Below are 13,004 nucleotides of genomic sequence, written 5' to 3' on the forward strand. Positions count from 1 at the left end.
TTCTTACCTCCTCTGTCTACTCCTTGATTGTCAGCTGCCCATCTTCAACCAGTTTCCTTTACCACAGGAGAAAGAAGATGTCCCTGTGGAAATGTCAAATGGTGAACCAGGTTGCCACTACTTTGAGCAGCTCCGTTATAATGACATGTGGCTAAAGGTTGGCGACTGTGTCTTCATCAAATCCCATGGCCTGGTGCGCCCTCGCGTGGGCAGGTGGGTGTTACTGAAGCAGGGAGGATGCAGTTGGGTCTAAGAGATTTGGAGTGGGTAGAAATTCATCACTCTTTAGGATGAAATCAAAAGTCATCATCATCCCCCCCCCCCACAATCCTGTAACTTCCCCAGCTTCCTCACACACACTTGCCCTGCTTTCGTCTCTAGCCACATTTCCTTTAAATCCTACTAATGAACTTTTCTTTTCTTCTCCTACCATTTACTGAATTCTCAACCCAGAAATCTCCCTGCCTACCTTCCTTTAGCTTAAATTTGAGATTGCACTTCCTTAAGAAAGCCTTTCCTGTCCCCTGCAGACTGGATTAGGTCTCCCTGTTACTCTCAGAGCACGTATCAGGTTATTTTACTGTTGGCTTTCCATACCGGACTGCAAATGCCCTGAGAGTAGGGGCCCTGTCCTTTCGCTCACTTTTGTATCCCCTGCTCCAAGCACAGTGCATGAATCATGGTAAGGGCTCAGATATTTGTTGAACAAGTAAATGAATGGAAGTGTGGTTGCACGGCGTAAAACAGCAATGAAGGAGACAGGTTAAGAGTGGTGGGTCTTGGTGTGAGTTCTAGCCCTGCTAGGTGCATGTCCGTAGGCAAGTGATTGACTTCACTGAGCTCCAGTTTCCTCATTCCATTTTTTCTTCATTCAGTAATCATTTATTACAAACCTAGTATTTGCCAGGCTGTGAGGATGCATTAGAGACTAAAACAGACAAATATCCTTAGTCCCATAGATCTTTGTTCCAGTGGGAAGACAAACAATAAACATTGCGAATAAGTAAAGGGTACAGACCTTTAGGTCATGGTATGTGCTGTGAAAAAAAATAGATTGGAGTGTGGGGAATCAGGAGTGCCATGGTCAAAGTAAAGAGGTGCAGAAGTTTAAATAGGGTGGTGTATTTAGTCCCCACTGAGAGCTGAGAGCTGAGCTAACATTTGAAGAAACTGAGGGAGTGAGTAATGTGAATATTCAGGGGGAAAGCTTTCCAGGAATCGAGAACAGCCAGTATGAAGACTGAGAGAGAAATGTGCCTGGCCTGTCCAGATCTGGAGAGTTTGTTGCCGGGGGAGTGAGCAGTACATGGAGTTAGATAGGAGATGAGGGCCACAGCGTACAGTGCCACTCTTGTGGACCTCAGAGACCATTTTCGGCACTTGGGCTTTTCCTGAATTAAAAGGAGTACCATTGGATCACTGGATTGATTGATGTGTGTGTGTGTGTGTGTGTGTGTGTGTGTGTGTGTATACATACAAGATTTTAATTTTTATTAATATTGTTCCACTGGAACAAAGATCCATGGGACCTTTTTATTTGAGAGAAAAAGCATGAGTGGGCGAGAAGCAGAGAGAGAAGCAGACTCCCTGATGAGCAGGGAGCCCGACACGGGGCTCAATCCCAGGACCCTGGGATCATGACCTGAGCCAAAGGCAGACGCTTAACTGGCTGAGCCACCCAGATGCCCCCACTGGATTCTTTTAAGCATAGATGTGATATCTGAATTAGTTCTTAGCAGGATTGCTCTGCCTACTGGTTGTTGAGAATAGACTTAAAGGGTCAAAGAGAAGCAAGGAGATCTTCTGGGAAGCTGTTGCAATAATCCAGGCAACAATGATGGGTGGCTCAGGCCAGTAGTCAGATCCTGCTGTGAAAGGTTGAGTTAATAGGATTCCTGATAAATGGGATGTGGGGTCCAGAGAGAGAAAGAAGTCGAGGGTGACTTCTGTGTGTTGGCCTGAGGAGCTGAAAGGGTGGAGTTACCATGAACTGAGATGAGGATGTTGCTTCATGTCAGGAACCATAAGATAATGGGGACATTAATAAGCCCAACTTGCTGGGGGTGGTTGTGAGGAATGGTATAATACCTAACACAGCAGTCAGGTTTGAATTTTTATTTTTGTCTAGGGAGATAGTATCTGGCTTTCATCAGATTCTCAAAGGGTGAAGGGCTGTTACACCTTGACACTCAAAAAGGTCAGGAACCACTGCCTTAAAGGAGTGTCCGTGACTCATGTGAGCTGACCCTGAATATGGATGGTTTGTGTATTTATTCGGCTGATGAGTCCATTGACAGATGCTTAGTTTTGTTTTCATCAAGAGCATTTCAGGAAAAAACCTGGAGATTAACTAAAATTATTAGTCATATGCCTTGGTATTGTGTGTTTTTTCCCTCAGATGAATAGCCGGTGTCCCATCTCCCTTTCCAAATGTCTTAGAGGGGTGAAAAGTCAAGAAAATTGTCTTATTACCAAAATAGTCAACAAAACTCCTCTAAATAGTAAATATCATTAAGTTTTTGGTTAAGAGAATTTTTGATAGTTTAATCCTTCAAGAATGAAATCGATCAGAATTCTGTTTTAATGGAATTTCTCCATTTTCCCCCCAAGAATTGAAAAGGTATGGGTCCGAGATGGAGCCGCATATTTTTATGGCCCCATCTTCATTCACCCAGAAGAGACGGAACATGAACCCACAAAAATGTTCTACAAAAAAGAAGTGTTTCTGAGTAATCTGGAAGAAACCTGCCCCATGACATGTATTCTGGGTATGTATTTATGCCTTTTCATTTAATCACATCCATTCTACAACAGTTGATTGAATACTCCTGTGTTAGGCACTGTTTTGGGTGCTAGGTATACAGCGATCAACAAAGCAGAGTCTCTGCTCTCTTAGAGACCTAACAATGGGGCAGAGGTTGGGGAGTCAGTAAATAAGTCTATAGGACATCAGGTAGTAATTGGAGCTATGAATGAGAACAAGGCAGAGGAAGAGGATAGAGAGTGATGTTGAGGGGAGGTCTTGTGTTAGGTAATGTGGTTACCAAAAGCCTTTCTGGTAGGTGACGTTAGCAGAGCCCGTAAGGCAGGAAGAAAACCATCCGAATACAGGCACGCCTCATTGGATTGCGTTTTGCTTTATTGCACTTCACACATGCTGTTTTTTAACAAATTGAAGGTTTGTGGCAACCCTGTGTCAAGCAAGTCTGTTGGTGCCATTTGCTCATTTCATGTCTCTGTGTCTCTGTGTCACATTTTGGTCATTCTCACAATATTTCAGACTTTATTACTATTACATTTGAGATGCTGCAATCTCATGATAAAACCTTAATGCATGAGGAACTGCTTTTTATGGATGAGCAAAGACAGTGGTTTCTTGATAAGGAATCTACTCATGGTAAAATTGCTGTGAAGATTGTTAAAATGACAGCAAAGGATTCCGAATATCACGTGAATTAGTTGTTAAACATCAGCAGGATTTGAGAGGATTGACTTCCAAGTTTGAAAAGAAGTTCAACTATGGGTAAAATGCTATCCAAACAGCATCACATGCTACAGAGAAATCATTTGTGAAAGGAAGAGTCAATCGATCTTGCAAACTTCACTGTTGTCTTATTTTAAGAAATTGCCACAGCCACTCCAACCTTGAGCAACCACCATCCTGGTCAGTCAGCAGCCACCATCATCCAGACAGGACCCTCCACCAGCGAAAAGTTGGGGACACCTGGCCGGCTCAGTCAGTAGAGCATGTGACTCTTGATCTTAGGGTTTTGAGTTCAGGCCTCAGTTGGATGTAGAGTTCACTTAAAAAAAAAAGTACAGCTCACTGAAAGCTCAGATGATTGTTAGAATTTTTTAGCAATAAAGTGTTTTTTGATTATAGTGTGTACATTTTTTTAGACATGATGCTATTGCACAATTAATGGACTACAGTATAATGTAAACATAACTTTTATATACAATGGGAAACCAAAAAATCATTTGACTTGCTTTATTGTGATACTCACTTTATTGAGGTGATCAGGAACTGAACCACAGCAAATGTGAAATGCAAAGCCCTTAAGGCATAGTATCTGGGCATGTTTGAGACACAAGAAGAAAGCTGGTGGCTGGGGCAGAGCAGGAGGGTGTGGTGGGGCACACAGTCACGTAGGTCTACTAGACTGTGCTGAGATTGAGTTTGGAGCGGATAGGAAGTCCTGGTTGTGAGTAGAGAGGCAGTGTGAGCCAGCATATGCACTGGAGGAATCACTGTGGCTGGAGGATGGAGAATATGTAAGAATAAGGTAGGAAGCAGGGGGAGGAGTTAAAAGACTTCTACAGTCTCCTTTGGACTCTTAACCCTAGTAATGTTATTGTTCCTGATCCAGAAATATGCAAGGCTCATGTTACAGTTTCTGTTAGTCATCCTACTGTGTGTTCACCTGCACTCTGCTTCTCAGATGTAGTTATATGCATCACAGACTGTCATTGTTTTCAACTGTTGTATTTCTTCTTGCCCTGAATTAGTGCTGCAGCTTACTTGCAAACCAGCTACTTTTCCCATCTTTTGGAATAGTTTTCCAAAAGGTTACTAGGTACAAGCTTTATAACGATTACACATGGTTATAAAGAAGCAGCCGTCATGCTTATGGCCAAGAGGAAATAAGTGTCTTACACTTAGACTTTATTTGATCACTAAGTTTACCTACATTGTTTTGGTGCTTTGAATTTTTTCAGGATTGGATATGGTAAAAATGTCTCAATGGCTGGTAGTTTAACACGTTTCCTCTTCATAACATGGTGCACCCTGGGGAAAGGGAGCAAAGGCCAGTGAGATTATTAAGTCCTTCTTAAGTTTCTGCAGCAGAGACTATCTTCCTTTTAACTCATGATCCAGACTAAAGAAGTACCCTAAGGCCTTACTCCCTAGGCTAACCCAGCCAGAAGACTCAAAGGGAGCATAGCAAAGGTGAGACTGAAGTCTCCTTTGTTAGGGTAACCATATCATTTATTGCTTTTTTTTCTTAGTGGTTACCCTGAGAATTACATCTTAAATTTGTGGCAATCTAGTTTGAATCAATACTGCCTTAGTATTGATTAGTATTAGCATTAGTGATTAGTATTAGTATATCCTGCTTTTTTTTTTTTTAGATTTCATTTATTTATTAGAGAGAGGGAACAAAAGTGGGGGGAGGAGGGTCAGAGGGAGAAGCAGACTCTGAACAGAGAGCCTGATGTGGGACTCAGTCCTGGGATTCCAGGATCATGACCGGAGTCTAAGGCAGTCACTCAACCAACTGAGCTACCCAGGCGCCCTGCCTTAGCTTCTGTCATATATTAAACTCTGCTCCTCTACAGCACCATCCCTCCCCTATTGTGTTATTGTCAGAAATCATATCTTTATACTATGTGTGCCCATTGACATGAATTTCTAATTATCGCTTTATGCATTTGTCTTTAAAATCATATAGGAGGGAAAAAAATGATAATTAGAAACTGGAAATACAATATTGGCTTTTATTTTACGTATGTGGTTACCTTTATTGGTGTTTTTTATTTCTTTGTATGGCTTTACATCATTATCTGATGTCCTTTCATTTTGGCCTGAAGGACTCCCTTTAATATTTCTTGTAGAACAGGTCGACTAACAACAAACTCCCCTGTCTTTTGTTTATCTAGAAGTGTCTTGATTCCTCTGTTTTTGAAGGGTACTTTTGCTCTATATAGAAATCTCCATTGACCGTTTTTTCTGTCATGCCTTCCATCTGAGATTCCCATTAGGCCTACGTTGGTGTGCTTAATGGTGTATCACAGGTCTTGTAGACTGCTCATGTTTCTTTCTTCTTTCTTCTTTCTATTCCTCAGACTGATCATTTCAGTTGGCTTGTCTTCGAGTTCACAGATTCTTGTGGCTGTTCAAATCTTCTAATGAATTTTTCATTTCAGCTGTTACACTTTTCAGCTTCAGCAGTTTTTCTTTCTTTCTTTTTTTTTCTACAAGATTTTATTCATTTGAGAGAGAGAGAGAGAGTGAGCTCACACAAGCATGGGGGGAGGGGCAGAGGGAGAGGGAGAAGCAGACTCCCCACTGAGCCGGGAGCCTGATGCAGGGCTCGACCCCAGAACCCTGGGATCATGACCTGAGCCGAAGGCAGATGCTTAACTGACTGAGCCACCCAGGCGCCCCTCAGCTCCAGCATTTCTATTTAGGCTTCCCAGTTCCTGACTCATTCTTTTTTTTTTTTTTTTTTTTTTAAAGATTTTATTTATTTATTCGACAGAGATAGAGACGGCCAGAGAGAGAGGGAACACAAGCAGGGGGAGTGGGAGAGGAAGAAGCAGGCTCATAGCGGAAGAGCCTGATGTGGGGCTCGATCCCATAATGCCAGGATCACGCCCTGAGCCGAAGGCAGGCGCTTAACCGCTGTGCCACCCAGGCGCCCCCTGACTCATTCTTAATAATCTCTGTTTAGTGAGTCAGCATTCTGATTTCCTTTAGTTCTTTGTCTGTGGTTTGCTCTAGCTCTCTGAGCATATTTAAGACCGTTGATGTAAAGTGTTTATCTCATAGGTCGTGTCTGGGCTTTCTCTGGGATGGTTTCTGTTCATTTCTTTTTATCCTGTGAATGGGCCATACTTTCTTATTTCTTTGCATGGCCTCATAATTTTTTATGAAAACCGGATATTTTGAATATCATAATGTAATATCCTGGAAATTGGATTCTCCCCTTTCCTCAGGCTTTACTGCTATTGCTTATTGCGGGTCATAGTTGCTCATTTAATGACTTTTCTAAACTAGTTTTTTAAACTGTTTGCTCTTGTGTGTGGTCACTGAAGTTTCTGTTCTGTTAGCTTGTGGTCAGCTACTGATTTAATAGAGATTTTCTTTTTTTTTTTTTTTTTTTTAAAGATTTTATTTATTTATTTGACAGAGAGAGACAGCCAGCAAGAGAGGAACACAAGCAGGGGGAGTGGGAGAGGAAGAAGCAGGCTCCCAGCGGAGGAGCCTGATGCGGGGCTCGATCCCAGAACGCTGGGATCACGCCCTGAGCCGAAGGCAGACGCTTAACGACTGAGCCACCCAGGCGCCCCTTAATAGAGATTTTCTTAAATGCTTGGATAAAAAAAAAAAATTCCCAGTCTCTGCAGCTCAAGGCTGTGTCTGTGTTGGAACACACTTTCATCACTCAGCCTGAAGTTTACAACTCTGCCTATGCCTTCACTTCACTTCCTGCTTGCACAGGGCTTGACAGTCAGCCAGAAGTGAGAGTTTAGGGCTTCGGGTCTTTTCTGAGCATGTACCCTACATGGCATGTGCATGGCTTTCTAGATTCCCTGGGATGTGTGGAAACTTTTCAAAACTCTTATTCCCCAAAGCATCTCACTGCCCAGCTTTTCTGCCAGGTTTTTTCACATTTGTACTGTTTGCCCCAACTGATAACCTTTGTTCCAACTGACACCATCTGGTTCATTTGCCTTTGGGCAGGTGTTTTCAACAGAAGTACCATAGCCACTTCTCTGCCATGAGAGGATTCCAGGTTAGGTGAAATAAAGGCAAACCCTTTGCATTAGTCTCTTAGGAAGCCATTCTCTCTCTCTCTCTCTCTCTCTCCAATAAATAAGATCTTTTCTAAAAATATATTTAAAAAAAAAAAGATTTATTTACCTGAGAGAGAGCGAGAGTGAGCAAGAGAGAGAGTGAGAGAAAGCACAGGAGGGTGGGCAGAGGGAGAAGGAGAAGCAGGCTCCCCACTGAGCCAGGAGCCCGACGTGGGGCTTGATCCCAGAACTCTGGGATCATGACCTGAGCCAAAGGCAGACGCTTAGCTGACTGAGCCACCCAGGCACCCCAAGGATTTATTTATTAGAGAGAATGGGCGGGGAGGGGGGAGGAGACAGAGGAAGGTGGAAAGAGAGAATCTCCAGCAGACTCCCTGGTGAGGAAGGAGCCCACGACCCTGAGTTCATGACCCAAGCAGAAATCAAGAGTCAAACGCCCAACCAACAGAGCCATCCAGGTGCTCCAGAATAAAAGGCTTTTATTTTTTTTATAAGATTTTATTTATTTATTTTAGAGAGAGTGAGCATGAGCAGGGGGAGGGGCAAAGGGAGAGGGAGAGAGAATCTCAAGCAGACTCTCTGCTGAGCATGGAACCTGACACGGGGATCGATCCCAGGATCCCAAGATCATGACCTGAGCAGAAATCAATAGTCGGCCATTCAACTGAGTGAGCCATCCAGGCGTCCCTCCAGAATAAAAGGCTTTTAAAGATTAGAAAGGAAAAATAAAAAGGATCAGGTTTTGCGAAGACATGGTTAGGTACATATAAAATCCAAAAGGTATTTGGATAAACTATTAGAATTAATAAATGGAAATATCAAGATCATCTATATTTTTATTTATCATCAAAGAGCAGTTAGAAAGTTGAATTTTAGGGGCGCCTGGGTGGCTCAGTTGGTCGAGTGACCAACTCTTGGTTTCGGCTCAGGTCATGATCTCAGGGTGGTGAGATCAAGCTCCACGTCGGGCTCTGTGCTCAGTACAGAGTCTGCTTGAGATTCTCTCTCTCCTTCTCCCTCTCCCCCTGCCCCTGCTCTCATGCTCTCTCTCTCTAAAATAGATAAATAAAATCTTAGGGAAAAAAATAGAAAGTTGAATTTTCAAAACATGCCACTTACATTAAATACCTAGGAATAAATCTTTTAAAAAGATGTATAAGACTCCTAACACACACACACACACCAAAAAACCCTGTGAGTCGGGGCACCTGAATGGCTCAGTCCATTAAGTGTCCGACTCTTGATCTCAGCTCAAGTCTTGATCTCAGGGTCATGAGTTCAAGCCCCATGTTGGGCTCCACACTGGGGGTGGAGCCTACTTAGGAAAAAAAAAACAAAAAAAAACCCTATGAGAAAATGATTGAAAGGAATTAAAGAAGACCTAAATAAATAAATGAAGTGATTCATTGTGTTTATAGCTGGAAGACTCAGTATTCTAAAGAAGTCACTTCTCCCCATATTTCATATATCAATTCATTATAGTTCCAGTCAGAGTCTAGCAGGTTTTTATTAATTTTGTATGCTTTATTAAATGAACCTTCCTGAGCTTTAATCTTCTCCATGTCTTGTGAGGGCCTGGTAGGAACCCCAGGTCAGGACACAGAGAGGCCACATCCATTCCAGGGCTACTAGTCAGCATTACTCTTTAGCTATGAGCATAATTTTTCCCTTTTCCAAATCTATTTTTCCTTCTGTGAATTACAGAAAATGATAACTCTGCCTTCTCTGAATTGTGTAGGTCAAGTGCTTGTGTGTAAATCTAAGGCCGTGATAGTAATTACAGCTATTTTAAGCTTCTGAAATGTTTCCGACCTGTTTTTATATGTTTTAGGTGTTTTGCATGTAAATGTTTAATAAGTTATTAGCTATGAACCCTCCTGTTAAGGTCAAGAGCAAAAATAAGGGGTGTCCGTGTCACTCTTATTTAACCAAGTTGTGGCGGTACTAGTCAGCGTAGTTAAAAGTAAGAAACAAAATCTGCACTGAGGAAATTAAGGATGGGATAATTGAGGAGGATCAGCTAGGAATCCCTTCACACAAGAAGAGAAGTAAGATGGTTGAGTACAACATGGATAACAGAGCAACTGCCTTGAGAGATTCAATAATAGGGGCGCCTGGCTGGCTCAGTTAGTAAAACATCTGACTCTTGACCTTGGGGTCTTGAGTTTGAGCCCCATGTTGGGTATAGAGATCACTTAAATAAATAGCACTTTTAAAAAATTCAGTAATAATAAAAAGATAAAATACCTTGGGATAAATTTAACAAGATATGTGCCCCATCTGTATAAAGAAAGTTTTTAAATGCTACTCTTAATGTATTTTTTTTAAGATTTTTATTTATTTAATTGTTGGAGAGAAAGAGAGAGCACAAGCAGGGGGAGCGGCAAGCGGAGGGAGAGGGAAAAGCAGGCTTCCCGCTGAGCAAGGAGCCCGATGTGGGACTAGATCCCAAGACCCTGGGATCACAACCTGAGCTGAAGGCAGACGCTTAACCTACTGAGCCACCCAGGAGTTCTCACTCTTAATGCATTTAAAAAGGAATGCTTGAACAAATTGGAAAGTACACTGTGTACTTGAATAAGAAGTCTCAACATCATAGAGATTTCATTCTCCCTAAGTTAATCTTTAATGTGATCCTACAAGATGTGCCAATGGGAATTTTCTTGTGAGGAAGTTGGGACTTAATGTCAAAGAGAAATAAAAATCAGGAAAATTCTGAAAAGCATAGTGGGGGGTGAGAGCCTGTCCTTACCATTAAAACATTATAACTTCATAATAATTAAAATTATTTGGGGTGCCTGGCCGGTTCAGTCGATAGAGTATGGGACTCTTGATCTCAGGGTCATGAGTTCAAGCCCCACGTTGGGTATGGAGCCTACTTTATATAAATTAATTAATTTTAAAAAATAATTAAAATTATTTATATGATGTACCAGTAAACAGATTATTTGAATAGAATAGAAAGTTTAGCGGTAAACCCAAGTATAAACTAATTTATGATAAAGGTGGCATCCCAGATAAGTGGGAAAAGATGGATTTTCCTCTAAGTGGATTTGGAAACAGCATACACATTTGGAAAAAAATTAAATTGTGTTCATCCCTCACATCAACTTCAGAATAAATTCTCAGATAAATTACGGATTTAAATAAACATAAAATGAAACCGCAAAGATACCAAAAGAAATGATGAGAAAGAAGTTTTGATAACCTTCGTTCGACATAAAACCCAGAACCCACACAGAAAAAGATACATTCGACTGCGTAAAAGTTGAAAATGTTTGCATAAACATTTTAAACATTTGGCAGAAACAAAGATAAATGACAACTTTGGGAAAATATTTGCAATGTATGTCATAGATCACATTTCCTTCATATATGAAGAGCTTCTATAAAGCAATTAGAAAAGATCGATACCGAACAGAAAAATAGGCAAAGGGTAAGCAGACAGGAGTTACTAGTGGTTCTTAAATGATGGGGCGCCTGGGTAGCGCAGTCGTTGAGTGTCTGCCTTCGGCTCAGGCGTGATCCCGGCGTTCCGGGATCGAGTCCCACATCGGGCTCCTCTGCTGGGAGCCTTCTTCTTCCTCTCCCACTCCCCTGCTGTGTTCCCTCTCTTGCTGGCCATCTCTCTGTCACATAAATAAATAAAATCTTTAAAAAAAAAAAAAAGAAAATATGCCTGACCTCAGCCATTAGAGAGAGATACAAGTTGAAAGTACCCAGATGCTCTTTTTCTTTTTTTTAATTACCTATCAAATTGTCAAAAATTCCGATATTACTGGTTGACAAGAACATAGAGAAGTGGCATTTACCTGCATTGTGATAGATTCCTGAATGAACACAACCTCTGTGGAAGATAATTTGTTTATACCTATAATAAAAATTAAAGTGTACATACCCTTGACGCAGCTTTTATACCTCTAGAAATTTATACCTCAGACTCACACGTATGCAAATTGATAGATGTCTTAAATTGCTTTATAGCAGCATTGTTTTGTGTCAGTGGAAGAGCAAAAAATTAGAAACAACCTAAATATCCATCAATAGGGAACTAGTTTCAATAAATACAGTATGTTAATACCAGCAGTGATCCTCAAGATACATTATTTTACAACAAAATTTAGGTGTAAAACAGTGTAAATGATATGCTACCATTTTTTATTGTAAAATACAGAGCGTAAAATGCAGCATTTTAACCATTTGTAAGTGTACAATTGAGTGACGCTAAGTCTCTTGACAATATTGTGCAACCATCACCACTATTCGTTTCTAGAATTTTTCATCTTCCAGATAGAAACTCTGTGCCCAACACGCAGTAACTACCCATTTCTCCCAGCCCCGGTAATACCTGTTCTGCCTTCTGTCTCTCTGAATTTTGCCTGTTCTAGGTAACTCATATAAGTGAAATCATGTGATATTTGTCCTTTTGTGTCTGGTTTATTTCACTTTAACATAATGTTCTCAAGGTTCATCCAGGGTGTAGCATGTATCAGAATTTTATTCCCTCTTAAAGCTGAGTGATATTCCACTGTATGTATGTGTAACATTTTGTTTTTTCATTGTTGGTGGCCATTTGGGTGGTTTCTACCTTTCGAGTGTTGTGGATATTGCTGCTATGAACGATAGTATACGGTGTCTAATTGAGTTCCTATTTTCAGTTCTTTTGGATATTTACCTAGAGGTAGAATTTCTGGATTATATAGCAATCTGTTTAACTTTCTGAGAAACTGCCAAGCTGTTGTCCATAGCAGTTACAGTATTTTACATTCCTACCAGCAATGTATAAAGGTTCCAATTTCTCCACATCCTTGTCCACACTTGCTGTTTTCTGGTTTATTTTTTAACGTAATAGCCATCCTAATGGGTGTGAACTGGTATCTCATTATGGTTTCAATTTGCATTTCCCTAACAATTAATGATGTTAAGCATTTTTTCATGTGCTTTTTGTCCGTTTGTATGTCTTCTTTGGGGGAAATATCTGTTCAGATCCTTTGACTGTTTTATAATTGGGTTGTTTGGTTATTGATGAGCTATAGGAGTTCTTTGTATGTTCTGGATACCAGACTTTTAACAGAGATATGATTTACACATTTCTTCTATAGGTTGCCGTTTCACTTTCTTGAGAGTGGGCTTTGAAGCACAAAAGTGTTTCATTTTGATGAAGTCCAGTTTATTTTATTTGAATGCTTGTGATTTTGACATCACATCTGTGAAACCATTGCCTAATAGAAGGTCATAAAGATTAACACCTGTGTTTTCTTCTAAGGGTTTTATAGTTACACCTCTTTATGTTTGGGTCTTTGATCCATTTTGAGTTACATTTTGTATATGATGTGAGGTAGAATTCCAACTCCATTCTTTTGCATGTAGAAATTCACCTGTCCCAGCACTATCTGTTAAAGAGACTCTTTTCCCCCCATCAAATTGTCTTAGCACCCTTGTCAAAAATCCATTGCTTATAA

At 40.8% G+C, this 13,004-nt stretch overlaps 1 protein-coding gene across 28 annotated transcripts in view; it reads left to right on the forward strand.

Moving 5' to 3' along the window:
- Nucleotides 1-13,004, forward strand: part of PBRM1 (polybromo 1) — a 116,044-nt gene that overhangs the window by 85,422 nt on the left and 17,618 nt on the right. For all 28 annotated transcript variants that reach the window (XM_045807307.2, XM_045807305.2, XM_045807300.2 and 25 more), the window contains 2 exons: nt 68-213; nt 2,611-2,768. In XM_045807307.2, coding sequence (XP_045663263.1) covers nt 68-213; nt 2,611-2,768 — 304 coding nt within the window. The remainder of the gene's footprint in view (nt 1-67; nt 214-2,610; nt 2,769-13,004) is intronic.

The sequence above is a fragment of the Ursus americanus genome, chromosome 14 (assembly GCF_024610735.1).
Source record: "Ursus americanus isolate L20-20 chromosome 14, mUrsAme1.1.p, whole genome shotgun sequence".
Taxonomy (NCBI): Eukaryota; Metazoa; Chordata; class Mammalia; order Carnivora; family Ursidae; genus Ursus; species Ursus americanus.